The following is a 19,331-nucleotide window of genomic DNA, read 5'->3' on the forward strand; positions in this document are numbered from 1 at the left end:
CATGACTTCGTAAATGTGTTATTTACAGAAACGTCCGTGGCTTTGTACAATATATTTCGTATGCTGCGATAGGCCAATCACGGTTTCAAGGCCTCCACAGTGGCAAATAGTACCTAAACCACAATTCTCGTTGATAAAATAACTAGCAATGACGAGGAGCGTATAATTTCAGTACTCGAAAAAATCGTCTTTTACTATTCGACTCGAATCATTAAAATCAATTCTCGATTCAAATTCGAGTACTCGAACCATTATGTCCAGCACTACTAACGATTAAATGATGAAAAACATTTGCTTACGACATCACAAAATGTATGCAATTTACAAACTGCGTTCGCGTACAGTTGATATTGACATTGTACGATATTGCGCATCTGGTGAACCTGCTCCAAGCATAAACTTGCGTATTTATAGTGATAGTCATCGGTCCATTGCAATGTGGATCTAGTACATCCCAGTACACCCATCCGAGTGTCGCTCCCTTTAAAATTACGGTACACCCGGGGGTGCACGATGTACTCGGTTAAACAGCCCTGAACTAGACATCCAATGCATTAGATTCTTGGTGCACGAATGAACTGTGCATCAGCAAAGTCTTAAAAGAGAAACCCCAATAAAATACAATTTCCACACAAACCGAAAACATGATAAAGAATATTTATTACAAAACAGTGTGACTTCAACTGTTCCCTTTCAGATACTAAATGGCTCATAAATGTGAGGCTTCATCTTCACACTTTTGTGCAGATGGGTTCAACATTCTGCCGGTGAACAGTATCGCTTGTGTAGGTTTGTGATACAGGAAGAATAGGAATGGCTTGTTGCATATGAATTCAGCAGGAGGAGGGGGCACACATAAAGCGATCATCATCCCTGTAGCCGCTGCGGCTTCTGTTCCTTCCTCATCGACTGCTATGAAGGCCTTGTGAAAAATAGCAGTGACGAACAGATCCTCCGAGTCTGAAAAACGGTTTGTTGGTTAGAGGTTGGGAAGGTAACAAAAAAGAGAGACATCATTTTATGCAGCGTAAAAAAATTCGAAATGGCGTCTTATGCGACCACATTGGTCTCAATACATAACTCGATGCAATATTTCGTATTGAAATCCGAATGCCATTACCAAGAATGGTTATTACCGAGTCTTGTCACCATTGAGAATGGACATTACCTAGAATGGCCAATGCCGAGAATATGACCCATACTGTGACGGACGTTGTCGAGAATTTATACCCGAGAATAGACACCTAATGTGTCAACGCCGTGATGCTCATACACACGACCTGTACATATGCATAACATGCCTGCATTGCATACATTGCATCCTCGGTAATTTCCATTCTCGCTGGTGTCCATTCTCGGTAATGTTCATTCTCCGTGGTGTCCATTCTCGGTAATGTCCATTCTCGGTGGTGTCCACTCCATTCTCGGTAGTGGTTTTCTCGGTATTGACTGGGCACATAATTTACATAGCCTACATATTCTGTTTGCTGGATCTCATCATACTATAAGAAAACGAAGTGACGAGGATCGAGTCTTGGGAATTTCGCCTATCTCAAAATATTTTTATAGTAGCGTTCCTGACTAAGAGGTTAACATAAATACAAAGCATACCAGAGATACCACGAAAGTTAGCTTTAGAAGACAGCATAGCACCAGCTCCCATTTTGTGGAATGCGTTGCACAAATCCTTCTCGAATTCCAACTTGAATTTTGGCACAGCCACGTTCACTTCCCTCCGGAACAATGACTCGTAAAGCGCTGCGAACTTCGAAGCATCCAATGACTTTTCGATGTCTGCCAAATCTCCCGTCGGAAGGATTATCACCATTGAAATCGGCGAGTTCTGATAAGACATTTCTAACATCATCATGATTTGCCCGGCATCAACAGCGAAAGGGTATGTCGCCTTTTTCCGCATCATATCAACCTTAACAATCTTATCTTTGTCGGTATGAAAATTCTGTCGAGTGATGGTTTTTGCTTTATCGAAGTGAGATTCCCATTTTCCTTTGAAGTGAACGGCGTTTGCCAGCACGAGGCGCGTGTCACAGCTGATGGAATTCGGAGGCATCAGATCCTGTATTTTTTCCTGTGTCTTCTCAGCCACCCATCTGTTGATATTCTGTCGTGATGTCTCTGGCTTGGATTTGAAGTCTTCCAATGCGCAGCTAGCTTTATAAAATTTGGCGAGCTCATTCTTGAACGTATTGTTAACAGGGAATGATTGCCCCAAAAATATTTTATTGGCAATTTTCAGAGTGTCAACAACTGAATCGTCAGCCAAGGCATCTTGTATAGACGCAGCTTCTTGATGGAATTCTGCGCTGCCATTTACAGAAAGTGCTTTTTCCAGCTCAAGCTTGGTGTCACCGTCGGCTCCGAGCAGAAGCATAGACAAGGCCGATGACACGATGTAGGGCGAGCACAAGATGTTGCCCCCCGGCTCCCCGCTCGCGAGATTCTTGAAGAGATTGAATGCAAATATGTTAAGTGACATATCGTATCGTCCCTGGTGTCACTTATCGTGCTGCAATCAAACGAAGGCTTTTTATTATGTTGCTATTGAACTAGCAGGATTGTACGGCCGAGGTAGAGGATTTTCCGACACTCAAACAGTTTTCAGGTTTAACTCGACTTCACCGAATAACATTACATGGATAACAGTGTAAGATTGACAGTTTAATATGTAGACCAGTTTAAGCGCTCCCAATGACCAGTGATAATACTCGGTCCGCGCGCATTGCGCATCGGTGACTCTGGTTAGCATTGGTGGTTAGTGGTTACTTACTGCATGGCTATACTAACATGTCGTTCTATAATGATGACAGCGGGATCACGTTTTTTATATAATTATCGGGGTGAGAGCTTTCTCCAATCACCACACCAGAAATCATGCACCTCAAATGCGGCTGTACACATTCTACACTCATCATGCCTGTCCCTCGCAGGTTAAATTTTATCAATATGTAGGGATAAACAGCCCTAACCCGCAGCGACATAGCTATCCACGGGCCCCAATTCCCAGCGATGTGCATCGACTGAGTGTCGTTGGATAACCTATTTAATGGTGTGATGCGCTATCTTGGCGAGAACGTCTCGTATATGTACCAAAGAAGGCCACGACATATATAGGAAATTAGGCATATGCTATCTCTAGTATCACTGCGCTGTCTGTATACTGAAGTATCATACGTAAACTATTCAGGTACAGTCTACTTTCTCATCCACGCCCTTTTCTCCCTTATTACACCACCTTTTTAATATCAAACTTGACATATATATTAATTGATACGCAGAGAGGCGTTGACCAGGCTATAATAGAAGGATAATGTCACTGGTCTACCTACATTCATACCACGAGAAGTGGGTATGCGATTTACCCACGATTTCGCCATCAGCACAACCGTGCTGGCCAATTATGCTGCTCCAATAATGATCACGTAATGATGTTCATTTGAGCAAATTAACAATTCGTTCCAGATGCACATCACCAGTTAATTACGGAATGAAATCCGGATCAAATTCAGATCCTGTTTACCTCTTTAATATTAAAGTCCGGATCTACAAGAATTCTGAAAGGCTCAAAATCTGTTGAACGTGCTGGCGATATTTTACTTTATCCCTCGGCAATGCAATAAAGTTTGTTAAGGTATTTTTTAAATAATGTTGCAATGCAGAATGCAGCCGAGTCGAAGTTCATACAAAACATCGAAATAAAGAAACAGAAAGTCACGTTCATGCACTGGAACCTTAGAATCCTGTCCTAATCCAGATCAGGCATTTGGGAAGAATGTGAATTCGGATCCAATCCCGTTTCAGAAGAACATCCCGGATTCCCGTCCGATTAGAATCCAAAATCCTCATCCGGTACATCTCTGAACACAATAGCCGTTGTTTATCGGTGGTGATTTTGACGGTGTTCCATACCGAAGTGGTTGACGAGCTTTGGTATCTTGACGATGTCATCCAACTCCGTGTTAAGTTTCCAGGTTATCAATTAATGTTCAGAGTGGCAATTCCGTTATCAAAGTCGAGAATGTATAGCTGCGTGCAAGCCTACCACAGTACTTATTTTTACACAAAGCCGTTGTATTTCTTGTTGCTGTTGACGGTGGTCAAGACCGAGGTGCATTATTGACGAAATTTGGTATGTTGTATTTTGACGATGGCCCCTAATATTGCGCCAAGTTTCGAGGTTGGTAATCAACGATTAGAATAAGGTTACCATATTTTCGTGGCTCAAAATCCGGACACTCTTGAGAGCAGTGGTCTGAAGCCTATGGCTCGCGAGCCAAATATGGCTCTTTTAGTCTTTTGGGTATGATATATGGCTCTTTGCCAGATATTTATTTTTGTGCTTAATTTAGCAATATTGCAGCAACTTTGTTAGTATATTTTCCTCAGGACCAGAACAATTATTCTAGTGACTGTATAGTGTATAAACATTACTCTTGAGAGGTCAAGTTGCTTTAGCGCCGGTGGCCAATATCACTCGCGAGTTCGATGCACAGTGCACAGACTGCACACGACACAGACTGCACACGACATCGCGCGTCTTGAAATCTCGGATTTGCACGATACTTTGATTGACCAAATGATCAAAGAGAAATTGCAGAAATCACGCCGCATGTATGACGATGCTGTCTTCAAATACACATTGTCGTCCTGATCTACGGCCAGAAATGAGCTGCCGCGGATGTGGAAGTGACATTCAAAATTACAAACGATTACGAATCAAATTACAAACAATGCCATAGTTGCCAGTGTCCACTTTCCATGTTCTTGATTAGTAAGCAGCGTTGTAGTGTAGTACCGGCGTTAAAATGTAGTGCGTGTGGCGCAAAATTATGTCGTCAACATCATAGGCTTTTATTCATGTAGAAAATGGGAAAACATTTATTAATTCAAAGCGAATTTTGAAGCTAAATGTTTTGAAACACGTGGTCGTGTCTTGGAAATACGTGCCTTCGATTTGATATAAACGAGTGTTGATAATCCGTTTTCACACAGAGAGGTGGTGGCGAATGCAATAATAACGCGTAACGCCTCCGACGACACATTTGGGCATGATCGCAACAAATATGGCACCAAAATTGACAAACTAATTTTTTCATTGAACATATAACGTCAGGCCTGGTCATTTCAATCTAGCCGCTCATCTTGAAGTTGATACGGAAAAATGGGTATGGATATCATAGGAGATCTTGATTTTTATAAACATTCCGAAGTCACCGTGATTGACTAATCCAACTTTTTATTTTTCCCAATTATCCTATATACGTTCGTCGTATGCGTAATCTAGATTCAATCTAGATGTTGTCGATATCACATAGCTTAATTTAGGACGTAATTATAACATAAACTTAAACACGCAGTAACTCGGCTGAGGCTGTAAGAAGGCTAATTTTAGAGAACCGGCTAGTGAAACTACCGACACAGCAAGGCTATTTCACCAAGCAACACACCGCTCGGGATTAGGGTTAGGCACATTGATTCTAGTACTTGAAAATCTGAATCGAGTAATAGTTTTGATGATTCGAGGCGAGTATAGTAAATGAACGATTTTTTTCGAGTACTAAAATTAGATGCTTCTCGCCACTGAAAGTTAATTTATCTACGGGAATTATAGTTTCGATATTATTTTCCACTGTGGAAACATTGAAAGCTCGATTGGCCGTATCGTAGCATACGAAACATGGTACAAGCTACAAACGTTACTGGAAATAACACAATTCCGAAGTCATGATCATCCCACAACATTGTCATAAAGTTCAATGAAATCGGTATGGTCGAAAGAGACCAAAGTGTCTGTAATGTGATGGATATACAGGCAGTGTTTTTAAGGTGCTTTGGACTTGCAACTAAAGTAGAAAAGTAATCGTTGTTTCTCGCTATGTCGTGTCGATAATACGAATATAGCCTACAATCAATAGATCACGCCAGGAAAAAAAGAATAAGTGGAGGTACTGCTAACAGCTGAATCAAAGAGTTATTCACAAAAGAAATGCATCTTCGATACTCGTCAATGTTTATGCCTGATTTATGGTGCACAATAATCAGTTTCTACGTGTGGAAACATAACAAGCAGAAGCCAACAAGCACACTTTGTTCGATTTGCAGCAAACTTGTTGGGCGGCCGTATTGGGCATAGGCTGTTTGGTCGCTGTCACTATCATGTAAGCTGTGCCTCGTCGAACAATTCATTTATGTTGCGTTGATTGCATGTGGTGTAAATGCCGAGGTTTGTACCGCATCTTTAGAGATTAATGTTTGTCCTAAAGTAACCTTTGAAATCAGAAACAGCGTAATAATTGCTTTTCTTGCGAAACCTAGATTCGAGGTAATTCTATTCCTTCTGGACCAGAGATGCCACTCCTGGGTTTTTCCACCCAGATCTGGGTTTTTCGAGCATCACCTGGGTTTCTGGGTTTTTGTGTTTGAAATCTGGGTTTTTTTCAACATCATGTTTGTCAGGTCAATTTTACGGCGCAAAATGGATTATTAGATTAGTAAGATCTTCTAATGTCGACGGATTCCACTGTGATAGAAACGGCAAAGTCCAAAGAGACCCATTTACTATTAAAATGAGAGGTCTTGGCGTGATGCGATAGAGCTTCATTGAATACTGACTACTAGGTCGCAGAAAGTCATGTTCACAGGGCAACTCTGATTTAGGACTTGAATGCTACTGGTAGCGCTGCAACAAATTCGTTGTGCGTCAGTAAATAGTGTGTAACTCCTGTAAAGTATGCAATTTATGCACATGGAAAGACCAATTGTTGATCTAACTAAATTACCATGTTGACATCAGAGTATATTCACTTTCAACAGGGACACTCAAAGAGACACATTTTGGGCAACCGGGCAAGTTATTCAGAGTGAGGGGGGTTTGTTAAACGCAAATGTACTCTTAATTACATGATTTGGCAGTTTCTTTTTCGACTAAACATCCCAGATAAAAGTGTTTGTCGCAGGTTTAATGAATCGAAAGCTATTATCAATCGATCTGGTCAGCTCACAGTCACTAGATCTACCCTACCATCATTCTCACGATAGATGGGGATTAGCATTGTTACTAACATTACGAATATATAATACACTACGTATTGACCCCCCCATACCGAATGCCTGGTAGCAATGTGTCGAGAGGAAAACATCATATTTCGATGGATTTGCTCATTTAACTGAGCAACATGCATATTATAGTATGGAAATGAACCGTTAGGATTTCAATATCAAGTGCTAAAACTTTTTCTATGTCCGTATATCTGTGATTGATGACTCTCAATCACTGTTTTACAGCTATATCATAGAAATTTGAGTGAAATAGAGGATCTGGGTTTTTCTGGTTTTTTTTAACGTCCAAATCTGGGTTTTTCCAAAATAACTCAGTGGCATCTCTGTTCTGGACTCTTCTCTGACTTAAACTGAATACTATGAAGATTATGCTGTGATAAACGTATTTACTCAACCTGGCGTTTATTGTACCTCCGCTCAAGCCTGATGCGGAGCGATCAAAGGCCATAAAGTCTGCCTTTGGCAAACATCTACTGGAGAATCCCGCTTGTGCAAAAAGCTACCGAGACCACAGATTTCAGTTGAGTATGTGTAGTTGTGTACCTCTAGGAAACCCCTGAGATTGGGTCATTGAGCCCCTAGTGCTCTAGGGAGAACCTGTTAAGAACCACTGGGTCAGTCATTCGGTAGCCTAGCCCTAGAATTTCAGACGGACAGTGCGGAACGATTCCACTTGAACACGTCCAGTCAAGATCGAGCAATAAATATAATGAATATACATTTCATGAATCATTTATTGATAACTTCATATGAATAAAGGATATAATTAAGGAGCTGAATAAATTGCACGGGACATGCACGTGGCGCAATGTGGCGAGTAATTAGTTGTTCGTCAGTAAAAGCCGACTACGGTCATTTTCTTGCAGATGGCTTCAGCATTCTACCAGTGAACAATATCACTTGTGCTGGTTTGTGACACAGAAAGAATAGGAAAGGCTTGTTGCATATGAAGTCAGTAGGACGAGGGGGCATTGAACGTGCGCGGACACTACTCCCTGTGAACGCCGCCGCTTCTGTTCCTTCCTCATCGACTGCTATGAAGGCCTTGTGAAAAAGATCAGTGACGAACAGATCTTCTCAGTCTGAAAAAATGATTTGTTGGTAGGAGTTGGGAATTGGGATGGTAACAAAAGAGAGAGACATCATTTTATCCAGCGCAGAAAAATACGAAATTGTGTCTTTATGCGACCACAATGCTCGATGCAATATTTCGTATTTAAATCTGCATTTAAAATATTTATACTGGGTTATCTAATTCTAAACCAGTGGTTCCAAACATTTTTCGTTTTCGCTCTCCAATCGCCCATTCGTTTTTTCGCCCCCTGTTTCTCAAAATCACCCACTGGGGACGATATCGCCCAGGTTGGGAACCACTGAATTCTAGAATAAGTCTAGATAATCCGGATTTTGTTTGAGATAGTTTAATTTTGAAAAAAATATCTATAATCATCACTTACGAGCCGAAAGCCACAACATACGGCTCGAACTGGTATATTGCCGAAAAAGTGATTTCCGGCAGCACGTTGCTGCACTAATAAGGGCCTCATATCGTCATATTGCGGAATCATCGTTCGAAGTTCATGAACCTTTAGAAAGTTGAATAAAATTTTCGAAAACGCAGTTCTGTACCGTATGTATATCATACATTATTAAAATACACATTTGGTGTACAATGATATCATCTTACTAGGCCCATGTTATTGTTGTTCGTGGTATTCGGCGACTTATGGTCATGGTCATTTACACCCGGCATATTTTCTTCATTTTTATTGCGCAGCTGCAGACTTGTAGCACTGCCCACTTCTAGGCTTTTATAAGACACCGCTTTACATGGATGAGATTACGAGAAGGAGCCTACAGATAAACCTCCAACACTTGAGTAGGGAATTCTGGAGTCGACCCCGATCGGTCTCCAGCCCGCAACCCACTGGTGTTGCAGCTGTGGAATATACACTACGCCAGTTCTTTTCAACCTTTTCGAGCTCTAATCGCACTTTTTTTGTAAAATAAATTTCATTCGCACCAGGTAATCGAAAATTGTTATACAAAACGAAGATGAAGATACTTAACAACATTTTGTTCAGATGTGCAACAAATTGGCTACTATGTAACTTAGGCTACCAAGTGTCTCATTAAAAAGGCAGCTTTTTTAGCTCGTTTGCTTTCAACTATTTCATTAAAACCCTTCTCGGCCAAACAATGTTGTTGGGTTTTGTACAGAAACGTCTACTAGTGCTTGGACGGCCAAGTCTTAAACTCTGTTCCGCACTCATATCCAATTTTTCGCGAGTGAAAAATGCTTGTGGGCAGAAATCGTTTTTGAGAGCTGACACAAAGGTCCCGGAGGCTCCAGTTTGTCGAAAGGATGAAAAACCCACATGTTTGTGTTGAGACTTTGCCTTATGTCTTAGAACATAAGGTGCAAAACGATCAAGGAGAGTAGGCACATTAGAGCTCACTACCTTATGATACGTTGCTCCAAATTCTGCCTTGCGAGTATAGACGAGAAGAGCAAATAAACTCACGATACTGTATGTTCTACTCTTCAGCTCAATCCAACTTGAGAATTCATACCAATTTAATAACGGTAATGAAGCTTTTAGACTACCACCAAAATCTGAGTTTTTGTGGCCCCCATGGAAAGGAATTCATTTTTAATATTACAGTTGTATGTCATGATTTTACGGGCATGTATGACATACAGAACGCGCACACCACAATTCTACCCAACACAGCTCTACAAAACATGTCTGACGCATGCGATTTCAAATTAGGGCGAATTGAATTCATCAGGGTGTTGCAGTTGTAGGCTACTACTGTCTACTCAGATTGCAATAACGGGACTATACCGTGCCGACAACAGAGCATATCGAATCCATGTCGAAAGGTTTGGCCATCCAGCATCGATCATTGTTAGACCAAGGTTTTGTCGCCGTTTATGTTTTTGTCACCGCATTTTATCAGCGGTTTGTTGGCCAAAACTTTTCGTCTTCATGTGCTCTGACGCAGCAGGGGTTGGCCTCGAAATGAATGAGTCTCATATGATGAACTCGCTCGCTGCACACCCCTACGGCCTACACTAGTTCATCCCGACGACCTTAGACCATGTTTTCCTGTAAAAACAGCCCGACAAATCTTATCATGAATTCTCATGATAAAGCAGTGGCGGCTCGTGACAATATCGGGTGGTGGGGCAAGGGCTGCGAGCGACTTTTATCAAAGCCGATAGGCCGTCCGAAAGTGTTTCGTACACGATCCTGGTGTGTTACGACCACTGAGCTGGTGGTTACGAGTTACGACCAGGTGATAGGCAACCAAAGCGGAGGTACCCGGCGTACGATTGGATCAATGGACTGGACAATTTCTATCATCATCATCATTGGTTTATTAGCAATTTTATCAGTTCAATGCACCACAAAAATGCGATACAATGAAAAGACAGGAATATGTCGAAGCGACAAGGAGTAGTCTTCTAGACCTTTAATTTTCGCTCTAAAGGCAACTGCGTAAACTAGCCTACGTACGGAGCAAAGATTCAATACGATTCATGTTCGCACTTGACTTGACCAGACTAATTCCAATGACTAGAACTCGAGAGATTGCGTAAGCCTAACTTCAAAGGTCAACGACTTCGGACACATACGCAATTGTTATCTCATAGATTGGGCCTGTCATATTGAATCCAGAACATCAATTTGAATGGTCTTTGAAGAACTAAGGACAGCAGTCTCGGAACTTCGGTCTTGGAACAACATAGTACATTTTGGCCTTGAAACTGGAGATTGTGACGCAACACATACGGCTTACTGTCTGCTGCCAAATCGCCGCTGGAAAATATATTAATCAATAAATACATGAATGAAAGCCGTAAACTTAGCATACTGTTACATGAAATCATCGAGAAGTAGCATTCGCAATCTCATAACCCATTCCGGCATGGTACACTGTCAAAATCAATACAAACAGACGAACACCGAACTTTGAGTAAAATAGATCGACGAATAGGCTGATCGAAAGATCAGCTGTTAGCCGACATCGAAAATGAAATAGCTATCGCATTTGACAGGGGATTGTAAGCAAATGGTTTGAAGGCCACAATTTCACAGTGAAATGCACATTGGCGAACATAAAATTATGTGAATATTTGAATGCAAACCGAGAATCTTAGTTAGCTGTTTCATGCGATCATCGAGATATACCATTGGAAATATCATCACCGATCTCGTTATGGAACGCAGACTAGATTAGCACAGACAGACACCGGCTTCTCCGTGAGATCCGCAATGATGTAGGTAGGCTAAGTATCAGATCAGCGCGCATCTCTACCATACTCGACCTCGAAAACGAAATAACTGCCTCAATCATTGAGCGTCAACTTTAAGACTTGGCACCGCGTTCGATACTAAAATCAAGACATACCGTGCAAAAGCTCATGACAGATCTAGGTATGGAACATCGTTAAAATCAATAGAGACCAATAACGGCTTTTGCGTAAATCTGTTAGCGATAAATGAAGAGTCAGCTCTCACTCGACTTTGGAAACGAAATTACCACCCACATAGTTCAGTGACAAACTTAAAACTTATTACAGCGGTCGATACTAACATTAAGACCGATCATGACCGATCTCGGTATGGAACATCGTCAAAATCAATGGAGACCAATACCGGCTTTTGAGTAAAATCTGTTTGCTGTACAATGTACATGATAGATCAGCACACACTGAACTTCGGAAACGAAATTACCACCCTTATCTTTGAGTAGCAAGCCTGAAACTTGGAGCAGTGCTAAATACTACCTTCACGACATATCGTACCAAGTTTCAAGAATTATCATGGTGCGAAACACCGTCAAAATCGACATATACCAGCAAAGGTCGAGTCAACGCATATCACGGTAACCGAGGTCAGACATAGATACGATTGTTACATCACACCTTAAGGGCGACAGGCATAGTTGCCCCACTTGCTCGGCCATTTTACGAATAGGAGAGAGTAAATCACTGTTTCTTTATTGTGCGCGGCTTTGAGAGAATAGATAGTGAAAGCTTGTTATGAGCGCTACCGGGGCAAGCCCCGGCTAGGCATTCACAAAGCGAAAACACAGAAGAGAATTCGATTTTCGCAGAGACTTCGCTATATATGGGCATTTGTTAGCGAAAGCACAAGAATAATGCGGGTTTCGCCGTGATCTCGGTATATACTGATTGCTGTGCGTCTATAAATGGTTAAATTGTTATTGAACAGAATTTTAGGTGGGGCAATGCCCCAGTTGCCCTATAGGACGAGCCGCCACTGTGATAAAGCCATATTTTCTGCGTGTCTCGCTTATTGGCTACAGTACCCAACACAGTGACCCTGGATATGGAGAACCTATCGCAGGACTTTTCGCAATAACTTCAACAAATATTACATACATATTAACAGATAGCTCTGGCACCGCGTCGACCTAAAATAATACCACTTGCGGTCCGTACTTTAATAACCCTTGAAGGGGTAAAAATTTGCGTTACAGTAACTTGCAAATGGGAGTCTGTAATGATGGTATTTACTACTATCCTCGTGCCTCGCGCTAATTGAACAATTATTACGAAAATATTATGATTGTTTAGCGAACGAAAGCAGAATGTCAATTTGACGTCATTTTCCAGCCTGTCGCAGGCTCAGACGGGCTGATATACTATGTCTGCCACTTCACCAGCTTAAACCAGGCTTTTAGCTACGTAATAATTACAGTGCGAAAATATTAATTCACTACGGCTTGTGAGAGATAGGATTGATGGTGCGTCTGCGTCATATTAAGTTTTTACAATTGCGTCGCGACTACAAAAGTTACACTGACCTTAAATTTCCTATTGGGCGTATTTCAATTATCCTACGTCAGAAAAATTAACAACTAATCACGATTTTCATTCGCACTTGATGCGGATTCTCATTCGCACCATTCGCACCACCTTCGTCATTCGCACTGCAATTTTTTTCATTCGCACAAGTGCGAACCGTCACACAGGTTGAAAAGCACTGCACTACGCTATCCCGTCACATTTTCATTCATCTTTTTATAAAACAAAAACGAAGTGACGGGGATGTGAGTATGCGGGAGTGAATATTTCGCCGATCTCAGACTTTTTGAAAATTTTCATTGGCGATTCGGAGATTAACACATATATACAAAGCAAACCAGAGATGCCGCGAAAGTTAGCTTCAGAAGACAGCATAGCACCAGCTCCCATTTTGCGGAATGCGTTGCATAAATTCTTTTCGAATTCCAACTTGAATTTTGGCACACCCACGTTCATGAAGCTCCGGGACAACGACTGGTAAAGCGCTGCAAACTTCGGAGCATCCAATGACTTTTCGACCTCTGCCAAATCTCCCGTCGGCAGGATTATCACCATTGAAATTGGCGAGTTTTGATAAGGCATTTCTATCATCATCATTTTATGTCCGGCATCAATAGCGAAAGGATATTTCGCCTTTTTCCGCATCATATCAACCTTTACAATCTTATTTTCACAGGCATGAAAATCCTGTGTAACGGTTCTTGCCTTATCGAACTGCGATTCCCATTTTCCTTTGAAGTAAACAGCGTTGGCCAACACGAGGCGCGTATCATTGCTGATGGAATTCGGAGGCATCACATCCTGTATTTTTCCCTGTGTCTTCTTAGCCACCCATTTGTTGACTTTCTGCCGTGATTTTTCTGGCCTGTTTTTGAAATTTTCCAAAACACATTTAGATTGATAATATTTGGCGAGCTCATTTTTGAATGTATCGTTAACGGGGAATGATTGCTCCAAAAATAATCTGCTGGCGATCTTAAGACTCTTAACAACTGCTTCTCCTGCTAAGGCACCTTGTATTGACGCAGCTTTTTGATGGAACTCTGCGCTGTTATTTACGGAAAGTAATCTTTCCAGCAGAATGCGGTAGTGACTACGGCAATGTTTTGTCATTTCGTCGTCGAGAAGCCCATACTGACCGTTTCACGCGCTCAATAATGGGAGCTGTAACACTCGGGTTGCATTTCACTACCGCATTCTCCCGTGCTGGTTAGGGTGGATTTACCAGCTGCGCTAACTCCCTCCAGCAGTGTGATAAGATGTGCAATGTCAATGTGAATATTAATATGTGTAATGATCTGTTGTCATAAAATATTCAGATTTGGACTACTAGATAATTCAAGTTGTCTGATTAGACTCGATTGAGCGAGATCTTGGTAATCTGATTTTCACCTACAACATCTCTTCATACTCTATAATTCTAATTTTATTTGTGAAATGAATTTATTTGCTGTGATTTTAGTGCCAATCTAATTTCAATTTTTCCTGTAAATACCACAAAAGAACTGTATAGAGTGAATGAGAAAGGAGATAAGCTCAGTGTGCGGACATTTGTCAGTCCCATGCTTTTCAGAATACGAACACGGATTTGATATGAACTGAACTTCATTGTTGTTGCACGTCTTCCTTTCCAACAGAGTCTAATCGAATTTCCAAGTTTTTGCTTAGTCAGTAATTCTAATTCAAATCTATTTGGAAAAGAGCTGTGTAGCTATAGTTCTAATTCTAATCTAATTTGCAAACAAAAAGTTGATTTATAATTCTAATTCCAATGCCATTCGGAAAAGCTAAAAAAATCTAGTTATCTGACTGTTTGAATAGCGAACACCGTGCATGTCCACTTTCCAGTCGATTCATCATATGCCAGACTTAATACACTGCAGTGGCGTAGCAGCATATGCTGCCGTCCCTGGCTTTCGTTGAAATTGCCGTCCTTAGTAGAATGCAACCTTTTTCAAATAGTTTCATGTTCAAACATTCTTTTCAATAAAAATGATTATAAATAATGCTGCGCCGCGTCTCAGAAGTTCTATATTGCTCGAGAAAGAATCCTCACTGTCTCAACGTTAAGGCCAAAGATATAAGACAGAAAAGGGAGAACAAATGAACTTTTCGAGCTTTCACCGAGGCAAATCAGCAACAATATCTTCAAAATCCAGTTTTTGAACGTAGCCCATTTCTATAGAAAGAATGGATAGAGCTGATAGCCGATCATCATTCACGGTAGAACGTGAATACGACTTTTTCATTTTAAGCTTTAAGAAACTCCTCTCACGGTTTGAAATTAAACACCAACGGTAAGACGTTTCAGACAAACGCATAAATATGGTGTCGAATCAAGTAGGCCTAGGTGTGATTTAGTTAACCACTGTAAAACATCCAACGCTGTTGAATTACGAACAAACGTGGTTTCACTGCTTCGCACCAGCCTCTAAAATCTGTCAATGTCCACAGCCAACTCCAAAAAGCCCATCTCTTCGTGCTCTGTGCAGCCTCATGGTGCCGTCCACTGGCAGCCTGTCGCCCCTGGTGAAGAATCAGAACCGCCAAGTGACTGCTACGACACTGCCACACTTTCCCGTATCTCCAGCCTATATCAATAACTCGTGAGATGTAATCCGTGTAATTACAGATTGTATCGACTCATACTAGCGTGTTTATTCTGTCGTTATTCCACTAGGTGTTGTGCAGAATTGAAAAGGACATAAGTGCTACGGATACGTTAAGATTTTTCAAACCATATTCCGCATTGGTGTTGCATCAGATTCTTACTCGGCAGTCATCGCAATAATACTCACAAGCGTGATACATTATTATTATTGATTACATATTATTATTTCTATTGCAAAGTCAACTAGCGAATGCTCCGAGTTCGGAATGTGCGAGACAATATTTTTGTTGTTGTCACTTGTCAGAGTCGAAGTGCAGTCATTTGGCACGCGAAAGGCACCTGCTACAGACATGTCATGGGCATCCGACTCGATGACTCATAACCAGCGGGCAGATTCTAATGCAAATGTCATAATTTCAGCCGGTTCTGTTCGAAAAAGTCTTATATGGGTAACCAGTACTGCTAACCGGTTTGTTGATCTCATTAAATTTCGCAAGACGGTTTTATAAAACCGGTGCTAACTGACTGAATCCGACCGCTGCTCGTGTCGCTTGTCGACCAGACATAGTATACATGAATCGTGAATCGCAATAAGTCTTGTGTACGAAGAGGTGAATGGACGACGGACGTATAGTACAGTGGCTACGAAAATATGCGCTATGTGTCGACTAACATTGAACTATAACCAGCCCAGCGCGCAAGGATGATTGAACAGAACAATGAGCACCCCTAATTAAGCACCCCGACATAAGTCAATTTGCGCGCACACGATATCAAAATAGCCATCGCCAAACGTATCACGATAGGTAATAAGTATGGGGCGCAATGATCCGAGCACTCGAAGCTGAATCGTGCATTAATTGTGATGATTCGGGCCAAGTAAGGGGATATGATTGTTTCGAATGCTGAAATTGCACGCCCCTTGACACTTAAGAGTTCATTTATCAACGCAAATTGTGGTTTCGCTACTATTCCACGCTGTGAAAGGCTGTAAACCTCGATTGGTTGCAGCTGTTGCAACATATAAAACATATAGTACAAAGCTACTCAAGTTAGTGGAAATGACATATCTGCGAAGTCGTCATCAAACCACAACATCGTCACAACGTGCATTGAAATAGGCATGGTTGAAAAAATACCAATTTATCGTTATGTGGTGTAGAACTGATTTTATATATTCTTAATGGTATCATAATAATGTCAAATTAGAACTTTTCACATTTTCCATACTGTTACATACTCAAATACTCGATTTGAAGTCTAATACTTGATTCAGCATCGAATCTCTCAGTTCCTTGATTTGCCCCAGGCCTAGTAATACCAATACGTTGGTTCTCCCTCCAAGCACTAGCTGAATGTCGAAGTGCCGCCCGTGAATTCGTTACTCTCTTCAACGCGGTTGGGCATCGATTCCTCAAGGCTCGCGGCAGTGGTGGTGAATGTGATACCGTTTGAGGCTTTCATCTTTTCTGACCTGCCGAAGTCTTCTCTGAGCATCTTCACCAAGCGAAGTCGGAATTCGGGATGGAGAAAATTGTATATGAGAAAGTTCATGAGACTGTTGGCGAACAACATGTAGACCGCGAATATATAAGCTGACGTCATGTGTCTGTGATTGGCTTTTTCGGGGTTTGATAATATCAGCATCACGATGATGTACGGTAGAACGCAAACTGTCGATAAAATAAAACAGTAAGCATATGCGACACAAAACTTGCATAGATCGTGCAGGTACACGCCCGACATTCATTACCGATATACGAGAGGTGGTCACAGCAGAATTGACAGCTATAGATAATTCCAATCGCCAAATTAGACTGAGATGCCGGTAATCTAATTTTAATCTAATCTGTAAACGTTTCTATGCTCCGTTTAATTCTAATCAACTTATGGTTTTCATGAAAATGGTACAGGTTAACTGTAAATTGCGAAACGAGCCGATCTCGGCGTACATGCATTTGCCATTCTCGTGTTTATGAGCATGATCTCTGATTTGATACGAACCGAACTTGATTTTTGTTGTATTTCTTTGTAATTCGGAATTCACTTCAATTTCCAAGTTTTTGCGAATTAAATGCGTCCAATTCTAATCTAATCAGAAAAAAAATGTGCGTTAGGTCAAAAAGTGTCAAAATAGTTTACAAAGTCGAGATTTTTTGCAGGCTGCATTTCGTTTGTATCGTACATGTTTGCACTGTCGGGGAATTTATCATTTGACATTTTACAGCTTGTGGCCTCCTTTAAAGGCCTACCGTTGTAGACGGTCGATTGTCTGCTCACTGTGAATCATAAACGGTCAAATGAATCAATAGGTTACCATGGTGTTATGCTCAACATACCGCAATATCCTAACTGACGTAAGACTGCGTGGAATTGGTTCTTATATCAAGAAGCGCATGATGAAAAATTGTGATGTACACAGCATTGCCAGAATGAAGCAACACGGTGTGTCACCAGCAGTGTACGCACAACTTCAGTGTTGCCAGTCACCAAACTGCTGCTGTTAAACGTTCTTTCTCCATTCTTGGCAATAAACTACTTAGTAAGGGCAGACACTTTCTACCCGAGAATGTAGCAAAGTATCTCTTGTTGTACTACAACAAATTTTAAATATTTCTACCATGATGCATGATGTAACTACTGCACTGTAAATCCGCAAGGTCGTATTGAACACTTCATAACACTTTCTTCTGCGTACAGACACACTTTTTGGGCATATAAACGCATTGGGCCATTATCGTCGCAACGCTTCTGCGTATTTCTCCGTTTACATGTAACACTTCGTCACTGCGGCTTATTTTCAAAAAATTTATACTTGGTAATTTATCATCAATTTTGCATTCATAAACCATCGCTACGTTTGGAGATCACATTAAATCACGGTATATGTAAAATAATATTACTCACTTGACCCAACACTAAGTTTAAGGGTAATATTTCAATGAAATATACATATTTCCCTGTGACGCAGAGGGGTCACAACCTTCGTCACGGTAGAGCGCGCTCGATTTCAGTTTGGATTTGAATTGGTGGTTCGTCAGGCTTCAGGCAGAGAGTAAGGTACACGAAAAAACTTGGCGAAATGGATATATTGAAGCAGTTTCTGCTACCTGATAGCGTAAAGGATCATAAATTCCGTGTACTGTAAGGTATGGAGATGCGGTAAATGTTATTGAATGTATGTAATGTGAGAATAGTCATAAAATTAACTCGTTTTGACATTGCAGTAACGTCGTTTGTTTTAGATGTTTTAGCAGGCTACTCATATCCCTTATTCATATGAATGTTCTTTAGATGTTTTGTAGTATATGATTCGTCTGATATTATTGCTGGATGATCGAGCTTCGAATCTGATAATATACCAGGCTGCGACCAGGTCCAGTACTACGGTACTGATGCGAAGCTGCTATAAAATTAACTTTTTTGACATATGGATAAAGGGATGTTCTCTCTATCCACACTGAAATATCACTATGTAGGCGATATTGTGGTCCATTGTGGACAAGTACTGCAATGTCAGCAATTGAATGCCGGTATGACAGTCATGCAACGGTTTTGATTGTTTTTCAACTGCAACACGTTTTACACTGTAGGCCTACTGTTTATTCCAAGTGGTAAGGTGTTAACTAAAGCGATTTTTTTGAAATGTCAAAATAGGTCAGAATTTTGTCAAAATTGTACCGTTAGGTCAAAAATTGCCAAAATTCTTTACAAAATCAAAATTTTGTTGGCAACTTGCATTTCGTTTGTATCATAGATGATTGCACTGTCGGTGAACTTATCATTTTACAATTTACATCT

At 41.0% G+C, this 19,331-nt stretch overlaps 3 protein-coding genes across 3 annotated transcripts in view; all 3 read right to left on the reverse strand.

The window, feature by feature from the left end:
* Positions 1–643: 643 nt before the first annotated feature.
* Positions 644–2,558, reverse strand: LOC145459248 (leukocyte elastase inhibitor-like). The gene is made up of 2 exons (XM_080337895.1): positions 1,612–2,558; positions 644–960 (listed from the first exon to the last, which is right to left on the reverse strand). The coding sequence occupies exons 1-2, from the start codon at positions 2,495–2,497 to the stop codon at positions 710–712; spliced, it is 1,137 nt and encodes a 378-aa protein (XP_080194021.1). The 5' UTR covers positions 2,498–2,558; the 3' UTR covers positions 644–709.
* Positions 2,559–7,994: 5,436 nt separating this feature from the next.
* Positions 7,995–14,032, reverse strand: LOC145458752 (serpin B6-like). The gene is made up of 2 exons (XM_080337220.1): positions 13,258–14,032; positions 7,995–8,159 (listed from the first exon to the last, which is right to left on the reverse strand). Exons 1-2 carry the CDS (start codon positions 14,030–14,032, stop codon positions 8,155–8,157), a joined length of 780 nt encoding a protein of 259 aa, XP_080193346.1. The 3' UTR covers positions 7,995–8,154.
* Positions 14,033–15,526: 1,494 nt separating this feature from the next.
* The window catches only part of LOC145458262 (uncharacterized), a 40,864-nt gene continuing 37,059 nt past the window's right edge, over positions 15,527–19,331 (reverse strand). The window contains exon 9 of the mRNA XM_080336588.1: positions 15,527–17,203. Coding sequence (XP_080192714.1) covers positions 16,878–17,203 — 326 coding nt within the window. The 3' untranslated portion in view covers positions 15,527–16,877. The remainder of the gene's footprint in view (positions 17,204–19,331) is intronic.

Source organism: Botryllus schlosseri, chromosome 16, assembly GCF_051294905.1.
Source record: "Botryllus schlosseri isolate E-star chromosome 16, Bs_hap1, whole genome shotgun sequence".
NCBI classification, from domain to species: Eukaryota; Metazoa; Chordata; class Ascidiacea; order Stolidobranchia; family Styelidae; genus Botryllus; species Botryllus schlosseri.